The sequence below is a fragment of the Cyprinus carpio genome, chromosome B22 (genome assembly GCF_018340385.1).
Source record: "Cyprinus carpio isolate SPL01 chromosome B22, ASM1834038v1, whole genome shotgun sequence".
Classification (NCBI taxonomy): domain Eukaryota; kingdom Metazoa; phylum Chordata; class Actinopteri; order Cypriniformes; family Cyprinidae; genus Cyprinus; species Cyprinus carpio.
The window spans coordinates 10877072-10902827 of NC_056618.1; the positions used below are offsets into that span (position 1 = coordinate 10877072).

General features: G+C 35.0%; 2 protein-coding genes across 3 annotated transcripts; both read left to right on the forward strand.

Moving 5' to 3' along the window:
• The first annotated feature begins 14525 nt into the window (after window positions 1–14525).
• On the forward strand, window positions 14526–17053 carry LOC109051455 (guanylyl cyclase-activating protein 1-like). The gene is made up of 4 exons (XM_042749498.1): window positions 14526–14727; window positions 16314–16473; window positions 16579–16631; window positions 16713–17053. The coding sequence occupies exons 1-4, from the start codon at window positions 14526–14528 to the stop codon at window positions 16850–16852; spliced, it is 555 nt and encodes a 184-aa protein (XP_042605432.1). The 3' UTR covers window positions 16853–17053.
• Window positions 17054–17968: 915 nt separating this feature from the next.
• On the forward strand, window positions 17969–25003 carry LOC109051525 (interferon regulatory factor 6). Of its 2 annotated transcripts, none has more exons than XM_042748680.1 (8): window positions 17969–18263; window positions 20110–20289; window positions 20371–20566; window positions 20865–20951; window positions 21029–21253; window positions 23192–23584; window positions 23970–24091; window positions 24561–25003. In XM_042748680.1, the coding sequence occupies exons 2-8, from the start codon at window positions 20116–20118 to the stop codon at window positions 24777–24779; spliced, it is 1416 nt and encodes a 471-aa protein (XP_042604614.1). In that variant the 5' UTR covers window positions 17969–18263; window positions 20110–20115; the 3' UTR covers window positions 24780–25003. The 2 variants fall into 2 exon arrangements, with proteins under 2 accessions (XP_042604614.1, XP_042604613.1); XM_042748679.1 differs by having other exon boundaries at window positions 17970–18263; window positions 20107–20289.
• Window positions 25004–25756: the final 753 nt, after the last annotated feature.

The following is a 25756-nucleotide window of genomic DNA, read 5'->3' on the forward strand; positions in this document are numbered from 1 at the left end:
AGTTACTGATTACAGATTACATGACAAAATTTGTAGTCAGTAATATAATCTCTTAGATTAAACATTTTTGGTAACGTAATCTGATTACTTTTGGATTACATTTAGATTACATTTGTGCTAACCTTTATTTGATATCACATATATTGAATTAGCCTAATCTTGTACTATTTTGACAGATACAAAGAAAAAATTTAGTCCAAAAAATATATTTAATTCACCAACAAGAGCCACAATAGCTTCTTTTTAAAGTGCAATGTTTGGACAGTTAATACTTACAAAATACAAACACTTATGTACCTTGCTGTTAGTGTTTGCTAGTAACACTGAATAAAACAAAATCACATCTTATGATTTTAAAAGCATATTTACTTATAATTAATTAAATTTAGAAAACACTGATTACAAAAACCAATATTGAAAAAATTGCTAGGTCAAACATTTAATCTAAAAAAAAACTCTAGAAGTGTATATGACTGTATCAATGAAAACATCATATATATAGCCTACATTAAAGACCATGTCTAAGTCCAATATTTCATCTCAAAACACCTGAAGTGCATAAGGTAGTAACAATGAAGAAAAATCAACATTATAAAAAAATATATTAAAGAACATGAAATTCCCAGCAATAACTTTGCCAGGTGAAAGATTTCAGTGGACAGAAAATTATTATTATTATTTTTTTTAAATGAAATGGTGTCAGTACATCCAGTGATTAAAGGCTGCGTTCCCCTATATTTTCCATTATCTTGTTGCTGATTTCTTCTGAGCGTGATTCTGTTTTGTAAACAACTTATTACCATTGTGTAAATAATATGTAATCATGTAATCCATAAAAAAGTATTCCTGTAGTCTGATTACGAGTATTTTAAAAAGTAGTTTACTCTAATTACAAGTACTTGAGTTTTGGAATCTGATTACGTAATCCAGATTACATGTAATCCGTTACTACCCAGCTCTGTATATATTTATTTATATTTATTTATTTTTATATTTTGATTTATTTATATATATTTATTTTTATAAGTTAAATGTATTGTTATATATGAGACATATCATTACCATGGAATATTTTTGAACATTTAAATGAAACTTATCATTATGAGTAAGATACATTTTGAATACATGACTCCATTCACCACTGAATAAATGCACTTACTCGACCACTGATGTTTGAATAGAGAAACATAGACGATGGCCATTTGGAATTACTATTAGGGAATTTCACTGTTATATTTACCAGTTTACATAATATAAACAGAGAGCTTCTCTTAAAACTGAAGACAGTTGACAGACTTGTGTTCTTAGCTAAAAAAAACTTTTACATTTTTTAAAAATAAAATACTTATACCAGTTGCATAGTTAAAATTGTGAATTGCATGCACTAAAAAGTTGACAGAATGCACTTTCTGTACTTGTTTTGCACTGCTTCAGTTACATATAGGCCTACATGTGTTCATTTATTAAAAAGCAGTAAGTGATCACTTGGTGTAGATTTATTTTACTGCTTAAATTAGCTGTTTAATCTAATTTTTTTTTTTAATGGGCAAAAGAAAATCTTATTTTTTTTAATTATTTAAATGCAAATGCAAACATATCGAGATATATAATGAATATCGTAAAAATTTTGACAAATGCCGAGATATATATCTTTTTTAATATATCGCCCAGCCCTATATATATATAAAAACACACACAAACCCGATTCCAAAAAAGTTGGGACACTGTACAAATGGTGAATAAAAACAGAATGCAATGATGTGGAAGTTTCAAATTTCAATATTTTATTCAGAATACAACATAGATGACATATCAAATGTTTAAACTGAGAAAATGTATAATTTTAAGGGATAAATAAGTTGATTTTAAATTTCATGGCATGAACACATCTCAAAAAAGTTGGGACAAGGCCATGTTTACCACTGTGTGGCATCCCCTCTCCTTTTTATAACAGTCTGCAAACGTCTGGGGACTGAGGAGACAAGTTGCTCAAGTTTAGGAATAGGAATGTTGTCCCATTCTTGTCTAATACAGGCTTCTAGTTGCTCAACTGTCTTAGGTCTTTGTCACATCTTCCTCTTTATGATGCGCCAAATGTTTTCTATGAGTGAAAGATCTGGACTGCAGGCTGGCCATTTCAGTACCCTGATCCTTCTTCTGCGCAGCCATGATGTTGTAATAGATGCAGTATGTGGTCTGGCATTGTCATGTTGGAAAATGCAAGGTCTTCCCTGAAAGAGACGACGTCTGGATGCGAGCATATGTGTTGTTCTAGAACTTGGATATACCTTTCAGCATTGATGGTGCCTTTCCAGATGTGTAAGCTGTCCATGCCACACGCACTCATGCAACCCCATACCATCAGGGATGCAGACTTCTGAACTGAGCGCTGATAACAACTTGGGTTGTCCTTGTCCTCTTTAGTCCGGATGACATGGCGTCCCAGTTTTCCAAAAAGAATTTCAAATTTTGATTTGTCTGACCACAGAACAGTTTTCCACTTGGCCACAGTCCATTTAAAATGAGCCTTGGCCCAGAGAAAACGCCTGCGCTTCTGGATCATGTTTAGATATGGCTTCTTTTTTGACCTATAGAGTTTTAGCCGGCAACGGTGAATGGCACGGTGAATTGTGTTCACATACAATGTTTTCTGGAAGTATTCCTGAGCCCATGTTGTGATTTCCATTACAGTAGCATTCCTGTATGTGATGCAGTGCCGTCTAAGGGCCCGAAGATCACGGGCATCCAGTATGGTTTTTCCGGCCTTGACCCTTACGCACAGAAATTGTTCCAGATTCTCTGAATCTTTGGATGATATAATGCACTGTAGATGATGATAACTTCAAACTCTTTGCAATTTTTCTCTGAGAAACACCTTTCTGAGATTTCTCCACTATTTTTTGCCGCAGCATTGGGGGAATTGGTGATCCTCTGCCCATCTTGACTTCTGAGAGACACTTCCACTCTGAGAGGCTCTTTTTATACCCAATCATGTTGCCAATTGACCTAATAAGTTGCAAATTGGTCCTCCAGCTGTTCCTTATATGTACATTTAACTTTTCCAGCCTCTTATTGCTACCCGTCCCAACTTTTTTGGAATGTGTAGCTCTCGTGAAATCCAAAATGAGCCGATATTTGGCATGACATTTCAAAATGTCTCACTTTCAACATTTGATATGTTATCTATATTCTATTGTGAATAAAATATAAGTTTATGAGATTTGTAAATTATTCCATTCCAGCCATAGTTCACTGACAAGCTACGCAATCTCGCGTTCATTATCGCAGATGAATCGCCTTCGATAATGAACGCGAGATTGCGTAGCTTGTCAGTGATCTACGGCTCTGTCTATTAAATGCCACTCCATTTGAAAGCAGGTGATGGCGATTTAGCGGTAATCAGGCAACCAGCTTTACTGATGAAATGCACGTGACAGTCGCATGCGATATATCGCCCAGCCCTACTGGCAACCCTGTGCATGCGCTCTCTCTCCATCTGTAACTGAGTGTGTGTGTGCATTAGATACAGAAGACAGCATATTAGTTATGAACTCTTCTTTTTATTTTAAATGTAGAGAGTAATGAACAGTGATAACCTACCATCAATATTAAGATGATTTTTTAATATATATTAATATGAGTAATGTAACATTACAATATAAATTTATTAGAATGAGTACATTATTATTTATGTGCTTAAAAACAAAATGCAAACAATCAGAACGTTGTGCCTGGTGGGTAGTGCCCAATGTTAACATGAAACATGCCATTGTCTATATTGTACTGTGGTACAGTTACAAAGGCCCTTCATAATGCAGAGGTCAACTGCTTACAGTTAGAACTGGCCCTAAAGTATGCAGTGTTTCATAAAGAGCTGTTTTACTAAATTCTACTGAGGTAAAATTCAGTGCAGTCATGCAACGTGATACATATCGTGGCCTGTGTACCGTGATATGTATCGAATTGTGACATTGCTGGTGATACGAAGCCCTAGTGTTTACTGGTAGAAACAGATTGTTTGAGTCTGAGTATATCAGTAGCGTCTGGCTGCAGACATGCACATGCACTCTCAGACACCTGTTCTTCTAGAAGTCATGTCACATGTAGTCTCGAGTAGCCAGAACTTCAGGCTAAAGGTCTGGAATTCATGGCAGCTTTCACTGGCTAAGGCCTGCCCATGAGGACGTTTGACCGACATGTCCAACAACCAATCACAGTTCTTTCGTCATGTTTCGCGTTGTGGAAATGTCACCACAATAACAACAACCGGGGTTGTAGGGGTGTAAAACTCTCTGACGTATTTTAAAGATTCGAACTTTAAATATTTCACATACTTTTGTGTTTAGTTGATCCTGATAAGTGCTCGTCATCACAGTTGTAAACACGGCGGCTTTCTTCTTTCGTGAGGGGGTGTGGTGCCATGGTATCTTTGTTTCCATGCCAGAACGTTAAAGAATGCGACACACACATCTCGCGGAAATCCTGTAGAATTCAACCAATCCGATGACGATTTCGACACTCCTGAAGTGTTTCCACTTCTGTGTCCCATACGCATCAGACGTTTAGCGTCTGAGGCTGAGACTACGTCACATGCAACCTTTTTATTATTATTATTATTGTTATTATTATTATTATTATTAATTTAATCTCTCAACATTTTCCAACAGTAGCCAGGTGGTAAAGACGAGATAAAAGATTACTACAACACTTGCATTCGCCACTTGCACTCTCCGCTACCTACGACATCACTTGCAATCAACACATATTGTGCGTGTTGCCAATGAAGACAAGGCACAATGGTGTGCTCTATTTTTGTGTTAATTTTGTACTCAATATACAAAAAATTTATTCTACAGGTGCTTCTCAATAAATTAGAATGTCGTGAAAAAGTTCATTTATTTCAGTAATTCAACACAAATTGTGAACGTCAGGTATTAAATAAATTCAATGCACACAGACTGAAGTAGTTTAAGTCTTTGGTTCTTTTAATTGTGATGATTTGGCTCACATTTAACAAAAACCCACCTCAACAAATTAGAATATGGTGACATGCGAATCAACTAATCAATTCAAAACACCTGCAAAGGTTTGCTGAGCCTTCAAAATGGTCTCTCAGTTTGGTTCACTAGGCTACACAATCATTGAGAAGACTGCTGATCTGACAGTTGACCAGAAGACAATCATTGACACCCTTCACAAGGAGGGTAAGCCACAAACATTCATTGCCAAAGAAGCTGGCTGTTCACAGAGTGCTGTATCCAAGCATGTTAACAGAAAGTTGAGTGGAAGGAAAAAGTGTGGAAGAAAAAGATGCACAACCAACCCGAGAGTACCGCAGCCTTATGAGGATTGTCAAGCAAAATCGATTCAAGAATTTGAGTGAACTTCACAAGGAATGGACTGAGGCTGGGGTCAAGGCATCAAGAGCCACCACACACAGACGTGTCAAGAAATTTGCTGAACCACATACAACGTCAGAGACATCTTACCTGGGCTAAGGAAAAGAAGAACTGGACTGTTGCCCAGTGGTCCAAAGTCCTCTTTTCAGATGAGAGCAAGTTTTGTATTTCATTTGGAAACTAAGGTCCTAGAGTCTGGAGGAAGGGTGGAGAAGCTCATAGCCCCAGTTGCTTGAAGTCCAGTGTTAAGTTTTCCACAGTTTGTGATGATTTTGGTGTGGCAATGTCATCTGCTGGTGTTCGTCCATTGTGTTTTTTTGAAAACTAAAGTCACTGCACCCATTTACAAAGAAATTTTGGAGCACTTCATGCTTCCTTCTGCTGACCAGCTTTTTGAAGATGCTAATTTCATTTTCCAGCAGGATTTGTCACCTACCCACACTGCCAAAAGCACCAAAAGTTGGTTAAATGACCATGGTGTTGGTGTGCTTGACTGGCCAGCAAACTCACCAACCTGAACCCCAGAGAGAATCTATGGAGTAGTATTGTCAAGAGGAAAATGAGAAACAAGAGACCAAAAAATGCAGATGAGCTGAAGGCCACTGTCAAAGAAACCTGGGCTTCCATACCACCTCAGAAGTGTGAAGATGTGATGAATTCCATTCCACGCCGAATTGAGGCAGTAATTTAAAGCAAAAGGAGACCCCTACCAAGTATCCGAGTACATGTACAGTACATGAACATACTTTCCAGAAGGCCAACAATTCATTAAAAAAGGTTTTCTAATTAAGTATTCTAATTTGTTGAGATAGTGAACTGGTGGGTTTTTGTTAAATGTGAGCCAAAATCATCACAATGAAAATAACCAAGGACTTAAACTACTTCAGTCTGTGTGCACTGAATTTATTTAATACACAAGTTTCACAATTTGAGTTGAATTACTGAAATAAATGAACTTTTTCACAACATTCTAATTTACTGAGAAGCACCTGTATAGTATTAAATTCAAGATCAAAGTTAAAACTTAATCCCCTGGTTTCACAGACAACAGGCTTAAACTAGTCCCAGACTAAAATACATGTTTGAGCTGTCTCAACTGAAAATATCTTGCTCTGAAATATCTTAAAACATGTCAGTGTCATTGTCCTGTGTCAAGATCCACAACTGTAATGTTTAATTCTAAGGCATTTTGACTTAATTTGACTAAGGCCGTGTCCTGGCTCAAGCTTTAATTAGCATGTTTGTATTTTTTCACGCTTACGCTTGTAGAGGTGCAAAAGTGATTCAATTAAAAAAAAAATATATATTAATAGAAAAAGATTGCAAGTGATGTCACTTGTGGAAGCGCAGGTGACGGAGGGTGCAAGTGCAGAAAGTCTATAAAAGTGCTCTATTGCAAGATAATTAAGCTATTATTATTTCTCAACTTTGATAGAGAAAAACATCATTATAATAAAGACAGACACTAATGATGCCCTTCTTTATCAACCACTTCAATTTGTCCATATTATAATCTAATTATAGTATGATTTAATTGGTTTACATACTACATTCACAACAAGTATTACATATGCACGTATTTAATTTTCTAACATCTTACCATTTTACATGTAAAGAGAAGCAAACGATCATAAAACCTTCCACTTCCACCTAGTCCTGGCTTAAGCTAAACCCCATTTGTGAAAACGGGGCTTAGTGTCTTTGTTTACACACACAAGGGACAATAACATGCAAAAGAGAAATCTATTTTGTAATGTAACTAGTGTGCCAGCAGTGCATTAAGTTTTCTTTTGCACTCTAATGGACAAATGCACACAACATTATGTTAAAATGACCTCATAACGTCTTAAATGAGTTACAAGTCTTAAATAACACATTCAGGATCAGCAGCAGATCATCTCAGTGTTTTGCTGGTAGAAACTGATTGTTTTGAGTCACAGTCATTTACTTGCGAAGCCTATTAAAGTGCTCACCATTGAAAAGTGACTATTCCATTATTTCTCAAATGAACAGAAACTAAATTACATCAATACAGAGACATTGACAACTGTCTTTTATCAGACATTGTGATTTTGTCCACATGGAATCTTAATATACTGTTTTTTCTAATAACATGTTATAAACACAATTGTTTCCTTGTTTTTGTATGTGAAGAGAAACAAGACAAAACCTTCTTTAGATGTCAGCAGGCTCACAAATAGCGCTGAGACGATACAAACTATTTAGAAATGACCCCGTAAAAATTGTTGATTAAAAACAAAATAAAGAAATGTGTATTTTACAATTACGTGAAAAAGGCGCGAACTCCCCACTTCAGAAACTCGACACTGAAGCGCGCGAGCGCGCGACTGATGACGTCATCACCAGTCTATGGGCGAAACCAACGGTAGATGATCAGAAACGCGCCAAATTCTGTTTAAAACGACAAACCTATGTAACAAAAATATCTATAACACAATGTATCAAACAAAAATAATGTTAAACCAGTTACTGATAGACAGACAGTCAGATGTGAGGGTGGATATAGTTTATTAGGTTGTTTATTTAAAAGCATTATCGAGAAATGTAATTATTGTGTCAAAAGATTTTATGGCTTTTAGATGGAACTAATTATGAATTATTCATTTGTGATGCAAGAAAAAAGCAGACAACAAAAGTGGAAATAAAAGTTTGATACTTAAATCAAAAATTAAAAAGTAAAAGACAGATCTCTCTCTTCATTGACTAACAAGATAGCAAAGCATCTCAAGTGAGCAAAAGTGAAGATGGATCAGATGTAAACCTACATGACAGAATATCTCACACCTGTATTTTGTAAAACAATTTTGTAAGACAGTTGTAATAAAACAACAGTGAAGATTAAATTAAAAATAAATTAGCCTATTTTCAGCTTCGTGCACAAAAACATTTTGAACCTGTAACATGCATTAGATGAACATTTTTAACATTTCAAATTTAGATTATGTTTCTTATGACAGATTAATATGGAAGAGATGCAGCATAGCACGTGAAAACGCTGGACCTGGAGATAAACTACTATTGTGAATACTTATTGTATGTCTCCGTAGAGAAGACGGAATGACTGAAACTCTTCCCACATGCAGAGCAGTGATACAATTTCCATCCAGTGTGGATCCTCTCATGTGATTTCAGATGTGCTGACCGACTGAATCTCTTGTCATAGTGTGAACACTTGTAAGGTTTCTCTCCAGTGTGGATCCTCTCGTGCCGCTTCAAATCTTTAGCTGTAATAAAAGTCTTCTCACACTCAAAGCACATATGATCTCTCACACCAGTGTGTATCTTCTGATGTAGTTTTAAACTCTGCAGTTGTGAAAAACTCTTTCCACACAAAGAACATGAATGTGGTTTCTCATCTGAATGAACTTTAAGGTGATTAATCCAGCTTGAAGCCCATGAAAATGTTTTTCCACACTGATCACATTCATGCAGTTTCTCTTCGTGTGGAGTTTTTCATGTGCATCTTAAGGTTTGATGATTTGTGTGAAACTCTTCCCCGCACTGATCACATGTGTATGGTTTCCTCTCCAGTGTGGATGTTCATGTGTCTCTTGAGACTCTGTTTGCATGTCAAACTCTTTCCACACTGAGTGCAGGTGAAACTTTTATTGATTCTTCTTTTCAATAAAGAAATACTTTCAGTCTGTGATTGAGTTTTTTCTCCAGTTTTGATGTATTTTCTCCTCCATTAGATGTGAAATTACAGTTTAAATCAGTCTGTGTGAGTAGTTTTTTTTAAGTTTTTGCAAAAAACAGCTAGACAAAATTATGATCATTTTGACACATTTTTACATTACATTTACATTTAATCATTTAGCAGACGCTTTTATCCAAAGCGACTTACAAATGAGAACAGTAGAAACAATCAGACCAACGATGGGGAGGGGGAGAAACAACAACAGTATACAAGTGCCATGACAAGTCTCAGTTAGTCTAGTACAGAACACGTAGCAAGGTTTTTTTTTTTTTTTTTTCTTTCTTTCAAAGAATAGGATAGACAAGAAAAGGTAAGTGCTAGTATTAGTTGGTCAAGTGCTGGCGAAAAAGATGAGTCTTTAGATGTTTTTTGAAAATGAGTAAAGACTCGGATGTTCAAATTGAGATTGGGACATCTTTTTACAGGTGCATCTCAATAAATTAGAGTTTCTAAATATTAGTTTCTTTGACAGTGGCCTTCAGCTTATCTGCATTGTTTGGTCTCTTGTTTCTCATTTTCCTCTTGACAATACCTCATAGATTCTCTCTGGGGTTTCAGGTCTGGTGATTGCTGGCCAGTCAAGCACACCAACACCATGGTCATTTAACCAACTTTTGTTACTTTTGGCAGTGTGGGCAGGTGCCAAATCCTGCTGGAAAATGGAATCAGCATCTTCAAAAAGCTGGTCAGCAGAAGGAAGCATAAAGTGGTCCAAAATATCTTGGTAAACGGGTGCAGTGACTTCAGTGAATCATCACAAACTGTGGAAACTTAACACTGGACTTCGAGCAACTTGGGCTATGAGCTTCTCCACCCTTCCTCCAGATCTAGACCTTGGTTTCCAAATGAAATACAAAACAAAATTGCTCTCATCTGAAAAGAGGAACTTGGACCACTGGGCAACAGTCCAGTTCTTCTTTTCCTTAGCCCAGGTAAGATGCCTCTGACGTTGTCTGTGGTTCAGCAAATTCCTTGACACGGTCTGTGTGTGGTGGCTTTGATGCCTTGACCCCACCTCAGTCCATTACTTGTGAAGTTCAATCAAATTCTCTGAATCGATTTTTGCTTGACAATCCTCATAAGGCTGCGGTTCTCTAGGTTGGTTGTTGCATCTTTTTCCCACACTTTTTACTTCCACTCAGCTTTCTGTTAACATGCTTGGATACAGCACTCTGTTAACAGCCAGCCTTTGTTGGCAATGATGTTTGGGCTTACCCCTCCTTGTGAGGGTTTTTTTTGTCAATGAGTGGGTCTTCTGGTCAACTGTCATGATCAGCAGTCTTCCCCATGATTGTGTAGCCTAGTTGAACCAAACTGAGAGACCGTTTTGAATGCTCAGGAAACCTTTTGCAGTTGTTTTTTGAGTTGATTAGCTGATTGGCATGTCACCATATTCTAATTTGTTGAGATAGTGAATTGGTGGGTTTTGTGTAAAAGGTATGGGCCAAAATCATCACAATTAAAAGAACCAAAGACTTCAACTACTTCAATCTGTGTGCTTTGATTTTTTTTTTTTAATACACAAGTTCACAATGTTGAGTTGAATTACCTGAAAAAATTGAACTATTTCATGACCATTCTAATTTATTGACATAGCACCTCCTGTACATAAATAACGGTACAATTACAGAGGTTAAAGAGCAAAATAATAATAATAATAATAAATAAAATAATAATAATATAATATGCAAAGTTATTGCTTTCCTTAATTCAACTGATTTTTTTTTTTTTTTATAAACAACATAAACTTTATTTTGACAATTGCCATGTACAATAAATTGGCATATTTTAGACAGTGTATTGGATTATTTTTTTTTTTCCACAGCCAAACGCTGCATGCTGGAAATCTGGTACAGTACTGGAGAACTTTAAGCCCTGCAATTATTATATATTATATTATATATAACTATCCTATAACTATAATAATGCTTAATCAAAATCTGGTACAGTACCGGAGTTATAAACATCATATTAACATGCATATGTTTTCACTCAAGACCAATTCCATTCCAGTTCTTTCCTTTTTAAAGCATTTTTCATGCGCAACACCCAGGAAATGACATCATTTGAACATTTTGAGTTTTCAGTTTCTTTTTTACCACTCTTGAGGGTATTTTTGATAAAAACACCAAATCTGGATACTTTAATGTTTCTTCGTCTCTTGATGAAGGATGAAGAATAAACACAACCTGTTGTTCTTCAGTGTGTTTGATTCTGCAGGGTTCTGATCTCTCATGGTCTTCTCTTCCTTCATATAAACTCTGTCTCTGCAGGATTCACTTCTTCCATGATGCATTTGATGCTCGTCTTCACTTGTAGACTGATGGGAATATTACTGAAGATAATACTGTTGTGGGAGGAGCTTCACTGAAGGGGATACTGTTGTGGGAGGAGCTTCACTGGAGTGTGATTGTTGTGGGAGGAGCTTTCACTGAAGGCAATACTGTTGTGGGAGGAGCTTCATTGAAGGAGGAGTAGACCAGCAAAAGTTTGAGTTTGATTTTCTTCTAATTCACATATTAAGTATTTACATTTACCTACTATTTATGGTAAAATATCTGAATAGAAATTCACGCATGCGTTTCTGTGTTTGTTAGACATTTAATATTTGCAAATATTATAATTGTAAGAATAAAATCAAAAGAGTAAACAGAAGTACAGTTACGTAACTTACAAAAATCAGTGGTTTCCATGATCCCTTTCATTTGAGTTTAAGTTTTGTTCATTAGTTTTTAACTGTTTTTGATAGTTTAGTTTAACAATTTAACACAGACTAATGAAAACAAAGGCTGTTAGGACATCTGTAATCTGTATCTGTGTGAAAAAACATACTTCTCACACTGACACTGACTGACTCAATCTTTACAGTTTCTGTTTTGCAGGTCCTTTTTCATATATCAAAACGGTAAAGTAACTAAGCTTTTTTGTTTATTTTACAACAACATAAATGTCACAAATGTCTTCCCTCACAGATTCATACTTTAGCATTTGGCTGCAAACACTGAAACAATCATACAGGCCTACACGAATGTACAGAAAACACACTGGAAGAAAATTAAAAAATCGCCTATGAATTTAAATATAGATATATATATATAATATTTATAACATATATAGTTAATTTATTTATCTTAATCATCCTTATAACTTAGTTTTATTGTTGTGCTAAAGGCGGTTGATGGAAAAAAGGAGAACATTATACCGTTTCCATTTGCAAAGCTCCAACGTTACTCAATCATTGCTATAATTGTCGTCACAAATGCGTAACATTTAACACACGGTATATTTTTTCCTTAATATACTCGTTACCAAACCGTTACAATCATATAAATGATATGAATTACTTCAATTAAATTTTAATAACCAATATACAGGAAGGAGAAGGAGGAGAAGAGATTAGCTTTAGCATTAGCTTTGTTTTTTGTTTTATTACGGATTGACGGCGCAGGGACAAAATACCAAGCGTCTGCGATATTTAGACCACCAGGGGATCACTCAAACACCATTTCATTTAGTTTTAGTTTTTATTTTATGTTTTTTGGAATTCATGAATTATTATTTATTATAAACTATATTTTGTTTTTTTTTAATTTATAAGCTATTTGCGACTATCACAACATCATTTATTTATTAATCTGTGATGAAACGTGTTTCATATAAAACAGAGCTAGAACATACAAATTAAAATTTGTTTAATTTGATTCCTTTAAACGATCAGCTATTTGTTTAAATTCTTACTTCGTTTATATTGGTGTATTTTTATTGTAGATTTTTTTATTGTAAGAACTATTAAGGTTATAAAGCAGTTCATCAGATTTGGTGCTTATAGCAAAAAAAAAAAAAAAAAAAGAGAGAGTCATTCGTCTCACTTTTCTTTGTTAAACTAAATCTATTACAAACGGATAATAAGCCTCCATCCGTGAGCAGCGGCGTCATCCCTAACTTATTCCATTATGTGGTATTAGGACAATTGGCAATCACAATAATTAAGTTCGCGAACCTATTATATTATTTTTATTTAAGTCTACACAATACCCCAAATATGTCTACACATACCCAAATCCCCTACAATGATGCAAATGTCTACACATCCTGCAATTTATTGATGCGTTCACATGCCCCAGTAGCCGCGGTAAATCCCATATTGATTCCTATCACTGAAATATACAATTACAATTTTGCAATTATACAGAATTATTTGTTGTGATGCAAGATATATGGTCACCGTGATTTGTCAAGTAAGACATGTTCTGATGATCCTGGATCAACCCCAATCCCTACCCCTAAACCTAACCCTACCCATAATTTATTACTAAAATTAGTGGGAAATGATATCTGATTAACAAGGGTTAACCCTGATTCTAAGCCTAAAACATTTATTATTTATTACTCAATTGCTGATTGGTTGTTGATTGGAATGTTGTTCCAGGATCAACAAGGATGTTGATTCAGGAACATGTTCTACTTGGTGAAATTTACCTATTATATATAATATAAGATAGATAGATAGATAGATAGATAGATAGATAGATAGATAGATAGATAGACAGACACACAGACAGACAGAGAGATAGACAGACAGATAGATAGATAGATAGATAGATAGATTAGATAAAGACAGAGAGATAAACGATGATAGACAAGATAGATAGATAGATAGATAGATAGATAATAGATACTAGATAGATAGATAGACCTAATAGATAGACGACACACAAGACCAGAACAGCAGAGAGATAAGATAGATAATAGATAGATATGATAGACAGAAGATAGACAACAGACAGACAGAAGGACAGACCAATAGAATAGATATATAGCAACAGAGAGATAGTTAGACAGAGAGATAAACAGATAGATAACAGAAGATCAGACAGAGATAGAATGATAGATAGATAGATAGATAGATATATAGATAGATAGATAGATAGACAGACAGACAGACATACAGATAGATAGATAGATAGATAGATAATGATAGATAGATAGATAGGAGAGGACAGATGAACAGATTAGATAGACAGAGAGATAGACAGGAGAGATAAACAGATTTAGATGACGATAAGATAGATAGTAGATGATAGAAAGATAGATAGAATAGATAATAGATAGAGAGAGACAGACAGACAGACAGACGAGATAGATAGATAGATAGATAGATAGAGACGACAGAACAGACAGACAGACAGACAGATTAGATAGTATGATAGATAGATCGATAGATAGAAAGCGCAGGTCGTGTGGTTTTGTTTGCTGACACATTCAGCAGGTAGTGCGATAATTCGCTGAAAAACAGCAGCCCGGCGCGTGAAACGTCAGCGGTGACGCCGGGCGCGCTGAGCTCGTGTTTCAGTGCGGGTTCCGGTTCCCCCTCCGGTAATACAGCAGCAGAGGCGCGGCGCGGCGGAATGGGGAACGCTCCCGGTTCGACTCTGCAGGAGCTGAGCGCGTGTGAAATCTCATCAGTGGTACCTGCAGAGTTCATGACCGGTGTCCGTCCTGTCCAACTCACCTTCCACGAGTTTCAAGAAGTTCTTCGGCCTGAAGAAATCTGTCAAAACATCCAACGGTACATCCGACCATGTTTCCAGAACCTTCGACATGACAGACGTAAGACGCGCATGTGATCGTTTACTTTTCTGTTATGTTGTTATTATTAATAGCTACTAGGTCTAGGCTATAGACCTATTATGCCTTTTTATATCGCTCTCGTATAAATATCCTACTATTAGAAATGTACTTTATTTTAATAATATCTCTCTCTATTTTTTTTATGTCATCACCATTTGTTTATGCCTATATTAATCCACAGTGTTATTCAGAAGTTTAAAAAGTTATTATTTCACTATAATGTTTTTTTTTTTTTTTTTTTTTTTAATGTCTGTAATTGTGTTATATTTAAAGTGTGGTATAATTTTTGTTTAGAAATTTTTTTTTTATGTATTTTTTATTTTATTTTTTAATAATTTGTTTATTATTTTATTTATGATGAATTTTTTTATTTTTATTTTTTGAAATTTTATTAACTACCAACCGGATTCCTCAATGTACAAGAGCAGCAGACATGTGTGTGTCCCTTGAAAGACAATGGCACTTTAACATGAAATAGAAATAAAATATTTCACAAAGAACCAAATTTAACTTATTTAATTTCACTGGGTTGCCAAGGCAGCGTTTCTCCTCATTTCATTGAGGTCGATGGCCGCTAAAACTGAAACAGGAAAATAAACTATACAATATTTAAAAAAAATAGTAATAATAATAAAAAACAAACAACGTTAAACTTAAACTCCAATGAAATGAATGATATAGATGATAGATAAAGGTGAACTGAGAAATATTAACAAAAACTTAAATAGTAATTTCAATACTAAAATATCTTTAAGGGCCTCCATAACACGAGATATACAGTGGAAGGTACAATGAGTTCAATGGATCAGCGGTGAGACCAGCACAACCTCACGTCCTTCTTCTGCTTCAGTTCAGTTAGGATGGTGGGTAATGCGAATCATAACTTTAATCGTTGTACTTACTCAGATCAACTGCAGCACTGCACAAGACTAAAGATCCTGACTAAAACCCATCACAGCCGCTAATCTGCTTAACAGCCCGGCTTCTGTATTTCTAAACACAGCTTCCATTCACGTCAACACACTTTACATGAAAAAATACAACATTTTATAGGCTATATTTCAAATATATATTATATATATATATATATATATATATATATCGTTTATAGGCTATATTTCAAATATATATATATATAATGTAGTGCTTAAATTAGATTATACTGAATTTTTTATCTTTTTATAATCTTATTAAGGTTTATAGTTACTTTTTTATGGACTACATGTTCAAATTTATAGTATAGAATGGCCATGTCAAATGTCATCTAAATTAATTTTGCGATCAACGCTTCATTTTATCAGTAATGCAGCTGTTTAAATGCATTTCATGATGTTTGAGAACAAAGAACGAGATGTACATTTTGTTTCGCCTTTGCTTTTCGTAACAATAATCCCCATTTAATTCTATACACAAGCAGGTCAAAGTATCCGAATACATCAACCCGAAAACGATCTAGATGACATTCCCTGCCTACAGTTTTTTCGTCATGTGTAATCTTTAACTCTATAGTCCTGCTTATGTTAATGTTGTGTCCGTCATGACGGCTGCATGTTGATTTCATGGAGTCCGTGCGTCTGCTCTGAGCTTGGTTCTGAAGGGTGGTGTTCAGCAGAAGCTGCGCTGGTACTTCAAGCTCTATGACGTGGACGGCAGCGGCTGCATCGACCGCGAGGAGCTGCTGTTCATCTTCAAGGTATCTGCTGGAGTCATAGATCATCATCTTACGCCCTGAGTCTGTGTAAGAGGATCTGCACGTCCACATGAACGTGGATTGTTGTTTTTGTTGTTTTTTTGATTCGGTCCATTAGTGGAGTTGGTGGGGAGGTGTAGGGGATATGAGTTTAGGGGTTTGGTGTTTTGGTGTATCGACCTCAATGGAGACGGTAATCTATCTATCTATCTGGAGATGAATTACTCTAGTGAATTCACAGGAATGAGTGATGTAAATGTGTGTGTGTGTTTAGGTGAACTCTCTCAGGAGGAGTTTATGGAGGGCATTCAGGCCGACGAGGTTCTGTTGAAGATGTTGACTCAGAGTTTGGATCTGACTCACGTCGTCAAGAAGATCTACAGCGAGATCAACCCTGAGCAGCAGCTGCACTGACCCCAGACCTGCCGATGAGGACGATGCTGGTTCTGTATTTCTCATCTTAAAAGCTGAACTTTACCATTGAGTGATCTCAAAGAATAACATTAGCGACTGAAACCCAGTTCATTCAAGTGCACTTATACACACTAAAACCTTCATTCCTGTACAATACACCATTCTTCAGTCCTATGATGTGTATATATATATATATTTATAGATATATATAATAGATATATTATATATATATATATATAGGGAATAATATGTTATATATTTATGTAATCAAATGCAGTATTATATTCTGTAAATTACATTTATTATGTTATTGTCATTTTACACTTAGTTTCTCTTTTAAAAAAAAATAAAACATTGAACCTGTTCTTTGTTTGCAGAGTAATAAACAGCCTCAAAATATGTGATATGATCTATAGAACTGACTGACAATCAATGCTGTTTGGTATTTGTGTCCCAAATATTTGTAACAAATTAATTTATATAAAGTACATGCAAAATAAAAAATAATTAGTTATTTTTTGTAAAACAATTTTTTATTTATATTTTATTTTTATATTTTTTTTTCTTTTTTTTTTTGATATATATATTTTTAATTCGCTTTTATCTAATATTGAGATTTTATTGAATTTCAATTGCAGATTACAATTTTTATTCATTTGTAGTTTCATTTTAGCTTTACTTCAACTTAAACATATTTATTTAACATAACAACATTCAGTTATGCTTTTTTAAGTTCAAGTTTCCCATCTAATATTTATATTATTTGATTTTCATTTATTTCAGCTTTATTTCAATTTCAGATCACGATTATATATATATGTATGTAATTTTACTTTAGTAACCATTCTATTCTATTTTAGTGTTAGCACCTTCTTACACTAAATATTTGTTGACAATAAAAATAAATTGACGCGTTTTTATAACATTTCGAAGCATTTCTTATATGTGAAAAAGCTAAATATCACTTTATTTTTTATTTTTAGCTGAAGGATTCAGTCTGTGCTCAGTATCAGCAAAGACTATAGAAACACTGGAAATACAATTATCTTTTATGACAGATAACGGCCAACTCGCCATAAAACCAAGAAGAAGAAGAAGAAGAAGAAGAAGAGGAGAAGTGATGAATACGTGTGTGTTGAAGGTGCGCGCGCGCGTGACGTCACGGCTGTACCTGCGCGAGCGAGTGAGTTTCGGTTGACGGTGAAACTTTGTAGCAGAGATTGAAACACGCGAGAAACTCGCTTCTCACGCTTTTCTCACGGACTCACGGGGAAAGTGCGAGCGCATTATCCGATTAACGACCGATTTATGACTTCTTAAGTCGGATTCCTTCAGAAAGCAGCGCGTTTTGGCGGTAAAGGCCTCGGGATTGCTGGGTTTTTCCTGCTTTGGCGCTTCCTGAAAGCCTCAGGTGAGACTCATTAATATTTAAAACACGTTCGGTTTAATTTCGACACGCTTTCACCCTCATTCCAGCGACACAATACACTAGAATGTGCTTTACTGCCGGAGTTTCAGTGTTTTTATCGACGACAAGGAGAATTTATGCGCTAGTATCGAAAGTCACCGGCTGTTTGGAGTTTCAGTGTTTTTATCGACGACAAGGAGAATTTATGCGCTAGTCTGGTTTCTGATTATACCTTGATTTAATGATCTTATCAAGTGTTATTATTAATATGAGCTTCATCTGGCCTGTGTTTGAAATCAAATTCAACTTAAATCTGGTAATTTCAGTGCAGTTTATGCTCCTGCTAATAATACAAATATTCATAATATACTTGTTAATATAAAATTGTTATTCAAAAACATTAAAATTCGATATAACATCTAAAATATTCATTTTATTTATTAATATTAGATTTGTATTGTTTTCCTCCTACAGAATGTGGTTACTAACTGTATTAATAAAGGGAGGATTGATTAAAAAATACTGTATTGTATTAATACGAATTAAATATGAATATTGCTAATAATATTTTAAAAGTGTTACAAAAAATAAAAATAGAGAATAACTTTTTTTCTTGTCTTATTATATGATTATTATAGCCTAATTTATATTTTTCTCCACCTACAGGTCATCATTTTAATATAATATTTTTAGTAATAATAGTAACACAATGTATAACATATATTTAATTTGTAACATGCAACGGCTATCATTAAAATTTACTACAGGGCCTTAAAAAATAAAAATACTTTTATTTAAATTTTTATAATGTTGTAGAAAATGTTTAAATAGTAAAATATGTATTAATACAATATTATTAGCTTTATAAAATTTATTAAAAATAAAACTATTATGAAAAAATTAATTGTTTTATTATAAACATTAGTGTTTAAGGCTTAGGTTTGTTCAACTTTTTTTAGCCTCATTTATGTCATCATGTTAATCTCCCAAACGGAAATTTTTTTTCTAATGGTCACAATAATTCTAAGGTAGGGTGAAAATATATTAAATATTTGTCAATGTAATATATTAAGTTAATTCTATTTAAATAATAAAAATATGAAATATTTTTGTGCTTGTTTAGGATTGCAAAGTTTTTTTAGCCTCATTTATGTGTTTTTCCTCCTACAGAAGGTCATGTTAATATAATATTTTAGTAATAATAATGTATAAAATAGATTTAATATTTGTTAATATAGTATCATTAAAATCCACTAAAAAAAACAAATTAGTTTTATTATCTGCCATTTGGGTTTTTGACCAGGATTTTGATTATAATTTTGTTTTAATTTTTAGAATATTTTTAGATTTAAATATGTATTAATAATATATTTTTTGTATTAAAATATTGGTGTTTTAGGCTTAGTGTTTTAGGCTCAGTTTGAACATTTTAGCCTCATTTATGTGTTTTTCCTCTACAGAAAGTCATATTTTTATTATTTTTTTTTATTTTTTTTTTAATATATTTTTTTTATTTATATCAATTTTTGTTGTGTGTGTGTGTATATATATATTATATATATATATATAATATATATATATATATATATATATATATATATATATATATTTAGTGTATATTAGTGTTTTTAAGCTCAGTTTGATTATTTTTAGCTTCATCTATGTGTTTTTCCTCCTACTGATTTAAATAATTATTATAATATTATTTAAAAAAATGGTAAAATATGAATTAATTCATCTAATATAATTAGCATTCTACAATGTATTGTAAGTAAAAATATTGAATGGTTTTATGAATGTTCTATCAGTGTTTGTAGAGTTAGATTACTCTCTTCCTGGTCTCCAGAAGGCCGTGATGTCCTCTCATCCGCGGCGTGTGCGGCTGAAGCCCTGGCTGGTGTCCCAGGTGGACAACGGGACATTTCCGGGTCTGGTGTGGCTGGACCGCGAGGCCAAACGCTTCCAGATCCCCTGGAAACATGCCACGCGCCACACGCCGCAGCAGGAGGAAGAGAACACCATCTTTAAGGTGAGAGATGGGGATCCCGAGGCCCGGGGTGTGGCCAGATCGGGATGGGACTGATCTGACCCTTGTGTGTGTGTTTGTCAGGCCTGGGCCGTGGAGACAGGGAAGTATCAGGAAGGCGTGGACGAGCCGGATCCTGCCAAATGGAAAGCGCAGCTGAGGTGCGCCCTCAACAAGAGCCGCGAGTTCAACCTCATCTACGACGGGACCAAAGAGGTTCCCATGAAACCGCTCAAGATCTACGACGTGTGTGATATTCCTCAGACCTCCAGCAACCCGGGTAACACACACACACACGAGTCACGACGAACAAACACCTTTTTTTATATCACTTTATTATTAATTAAAACTACACACACACACACACACACACACGAGTCACGACGAACAAACACCTTTTTTTATATCACTTTATTATTAATTAAAACTATATATACACATATATAAATGCTGTTTCCAAAACTGTATTATTTTATACTCATAAAAGAATTAGGACAAAATCACTTTATTATTAATTAAAACTATATATACACAAATAAGTAAGTATTCAGTGTGTGAGTCTTTGATTGTGAACACAGGTTCGGTTCCCACGTATGAGTCGGACGGTGATGAAGACGATGTTCCTGACACTCCCGAGCCTCCTCCTCCTCCGTATCCACCTCACGGTACTGCGTCATCACAGGATGCTCTCAGATGAAACCTGCTGTGATTGCTGTTGACTGAGTGTTTCTCTGGTGTGCAGGCATGAGCTCGTCTCCTCTGGGTCCGGTCTGGACTCCTCCAGGCTCTGTGTCTCCCATGCAGCCGCCCAGCTGTCCTCCTCCCTCTGCTCCTCCCTCTGTGGAGGTGTGGCCCAAGAAGGAGCCGCAGGACGTGGAGATGCAGCCGCCGCCCATGGAGCTGCAGACACTCACCCCGCTGGAGGCCATGTTCGCCACGCCGGAGACCTGGATCAGCTCCCTGCCCAGTACTAACACACACACACACACACACATACAAGAGAAAACGAGTAGATAGAATAGAAAAACTATATAGAAAGATAGTGTTTTTTTTTTATAGAAACACAAGCATTTAGAAAACGAATAGTAAGTGCAAGTTATAAAGGGTCAAGTGTGTGTGTGTTTTTATATATATATATATATAATATTTATATAAAATAGGATATACCAATTTGTATAAAATGCCGATACCGATGTATCGGCTGCCGATATTTTATCGCCGATTTTTTCCTCAATTGACAACCATCTGCATTTTGGCTATATAAGGGAAAAGGGTGATATAACAAACCAAAGGTTTAATAAATTAACTGTGTGAAGGCACTGAGCTGTATAATATCTGTTGCATAATTCTAGTGCTGCTGTCTGCACTTTAATGCTAATCAAAAGAAAAAAGATCGCACATTATTCTTGACTAAATAACTTTTGTAAATTTCATAGGTGTAGCAGACCTCATCTGAATGATTACCAAAACTTTACTGATGATTTATTAAGTTTATTGCATCCTTTTTCACTCAAAAAACAAAACTAAAAAAATCACTATAAGAGCTAAACAAAACACAGCACGAGAAGTGCACATTAAATTGCATTATCATCAACTTACAGCTCATTACACAAAACAAATATACACAGATCTCATGCCTTTACGGGAGTTGCTTAATAAGCTGACAAATTTTAAATCCGAAGAACTGTGTGCTGTCATAATCCATATAGCTCCATAGACTAGAAAACCCATCAAAATAAGAGTCCTGCCTTAGTAAAGGAGATTTCATACATATTTAAACTTACAAATTTTTTTTTAAAATGTATACAAGAAAATAGAATTAGAAATTAACCATAATAATGTCAGTTACAATAAAGAAGGATTAATATGCGTTTCATTTATACAGTGAAGTGTTATTTTACATTTGTTTACTTTATTTCTGTACCTGAAAACTGTTAAACCTACCTAAAAACCCATGTTCATTAGAAATTATTTGAGGACGCAGCAATAAAACTGCTAGTATAATTTAATGCAGGTGTTTTTGAACTTTGCTGATTTAAAACATGATCAAATACTATCTATTTTGATGCCAAAATTTCAAATAAGAGAGGAAGTGACAAATATCGGCATCGTAATCGGCCAATAAGTGTTTGTTTAAAATTGGTATCGGCCCCATAAAGTCCTATCGGTGCATCCCTAATGTAAAATACCGAAAGCTTTCAAAGTTTCATCTTCAATATGAATTTCAGAAGATTGGAAATAAGTAATATGAACAAATTGGTCATTAAGAAATTAGGTGAATGTGTTAAAAATGTAAAGGTTTTTAATATTTTAATTGACAATTTGATCTTAAATCTTTCTTTTTGTATTGTGTTTGAAATGTAAAGGTTTTTAATATTTTAATTGACAATTTGATCTTAAATCTTTCTTTTTGTTGTTAAACTAATCAGATTAAAGCATAATATCAGGAAGCCATATACAGTGAATTTATAACATAAAAGGGGGCTTTGTTTAAAACCCCCTTATCTGTTATAAATTTGTAAACCATGGCTTCACGGGCTTTGCTTTTATAAAACGGTTTATTCCATATAAAAGGTTTCACAGAATAAAACAGAGCAAATAAAGTGTGATGTTTATAAATAAAAAACAGTATTCTTTCCACAAACAATGGTTCCTCAGAATCAGTTGTGGTTCCAACAAAGTGGTTAGCGAGCAACACACAGAAGTAAACAAAGTGTATGTTTTGTAGATTAATTTACAAAGCTTCGAATGCGGCTCCAACCAATCAGAATCAAGGACCGGATCTGTCCTTTTTACAGTTATTAGTTAATGTGTTTATACAATTCTGCGTGTTTAATTGACATTTTGGTCTAAACAATATCTTCTGGGATATCCCCCACAACGCCCTGTGTGTGTGTGTGTTTAGTGACGGATCTGGAGGTGCAGTTTTATTACCGTGGTAAGGAGGTGTGTCCGCCGGTGACTGTCAGTAACCCGCAGGGCTGCCGTCTGTTCTACGGCGATCTGGGGCCCATTGTCAACCAGGAGGAGCTGTTCGGCCCCATCAGTCTGGAGCAGGTGCGCTTCCCCTCCACCGAACACATCACTAATGACAAGCAGCGTGTGTTCACGAGCCGCCTGCTGGACGTCATGGACCGCGGACTCATCCTGGAGGTGAGCGGACACGACATCTACGCCGTGCGCCTGTGCCAGTGTAAGGTGTACTGGTCCGGCCCCTGCGCGCCCAACCCCAACACACCCAACCTGATCGAGCGCCAGCACAGGGTCAAGCTCTTCTGCCTCGAGTCCTTCCTCAGCGGTGAGCGAGCGCAGTCACACCTATGACATGCATTTCATTCTTTTTAACATTCCCATTATTTTTTATGGATAGCACAGGGCCTTTTTTTTTTTTGAATAGTTAAATAACATTTTATTAATCAAAAGCTTGTCTGATTAATTCAAATCATTAAACTTTGTTAAAGTTGAACAAACTAAGCTTAAAAATAAAGTTTAACAACTAAAATTTTAACGAAAATAACATGTTCTTTTCTATATGTTATATTATGTTATAAATAAGTTGTTCTATAAATTGTATACATTTTCCCAGCATAAAAGAAGGTCATATGGGCCTGTTTTATTATTTGTATTATATTAGTATAAAAAAAAAAGAGTCAAAACAACACCACATTTGTGCGTGTGTGCAGGTGTGATCGCTCATCAGCGCGGTATGCTGTCGTCTGAGTCTCCGCTCTACGACATTCATCTGTGTTTCGGTGAGGAGTGGCCCGACGGCAGACCCCGCGAACGCAAACTCATCATGGTGCAGGTCAGACACACAGAGCAAATATAAACACAGAGACACATACATGCACCGAGGACTCTCTGTTATTAGGGAATGAGTTATGAACTTACAGATAAACAAAATAACATCTAACTTTGATGCTTACAGTTAAAAAAAAAAATTAAAATCGTTCAAATAGTTTCAAATAAAAATTTGATGAGCTTATATGGTGAACTTTGTACTTACCAATTGAGTAAATTGATTATGTCGAAGCAACAAATTACCATCACCTAAAATACAAATACAATGTTTTTATAATAAATAGTAAATAATAAGTTAAATAGTCCCGCTTTTATGCTGCCTTCCACCAAATATATACTATACTGATATTGGTTGTTTTTACCAAATTAAAAATAGCTCATCTTGCGGTGCTGCATAAATTATGCAGATCTTAACATATGGGCCAATCAGAAGCGTCTGTGGGCGTGTTTACTCAGTGTGTGTGTCTGTGCAGGTGGTGCCGGTGGTGGCGAGGATGATCAGCGAGATGTTCTCGGGCGACTGCACGCGCTCCTTCGACAGCGGCAGCGTGCGGCTGCAGATCTCCATCCCGGACATCAAGGACAACATCGTGACGCACCTGAAGCAGCTGTACCGGCTCCTGCAGACGCACCAGGGGCAGGAGAACTGGCCCCTGCCTCCCAGCATGCAGCTCCCGCAGGCGCAGCACTGACGCAGGTGACCGCTTTTATCAGCCGCTGCTTCTGACGGCCGAGCTTTTAGCCGCGCGCTCCAGCTTTTACTGCAGACGGATGTTACGCGTGTGATCCGCTTTCTCACACTTTTCTCGACTCTCGTAAGTTTTTAACCACATCATGTGTTTGACGTCCCATCATGTAGATTTGTGTAATAATGTTGTATGGATTTATCAAAATAAAAGAGAAAAACACAAACTGACTGAGAGTTTTTGTTCTTCCTTCATCCAGTGTACTATGTTCTTTTTTGTTTGTACACACACACACTCACATACATACACACACACACACACACACACACACACACACATATATATATATACATTTTTGTCAAGATATGTTAAACAAGTTAATACAAAATAGTGTATATTGATTAGAATATTTATGCATAAGTGATTTAATATATAATATCCAAATATTACAACATTAATATCAAAATATACAATAAATGTTTAATGCAATCTAAATATTATTAAACAAGTGATATGTAATATTATAATTTGACATTTAAATACAACTTCTAATATAATATTACATATGTTGTTTCAAAATATATATCAAATAAATTACATTTACTATGTAATCTAAATTTTACAATTTATTTATTTTAAACAACTTCTGAATAACTAAAATGTATCTTGTTTTTTTGTGATATTGTATATGTATATAAAAAGTTATTAAAACATTAAATCAATGACAGAATGTATAATTTATTTAATATGTAAGCTCTAAATATTTCCTCTGTTAAACAAGTATTTAGATATAGCTTGTTTAATATATCCAGGTTTAATTATATTATTACTTTGTCAATTAAATTGAATATATTTGTATACAAATTATATAAATTATATATGGATATTTGTTATGTTATTTTTTTATGTTTGTAATTTTGTGAACTTTGTGTACTAATGTTTTTTGTTTTTAACGTTTAATTTAAATTTTAATGTTTATATTT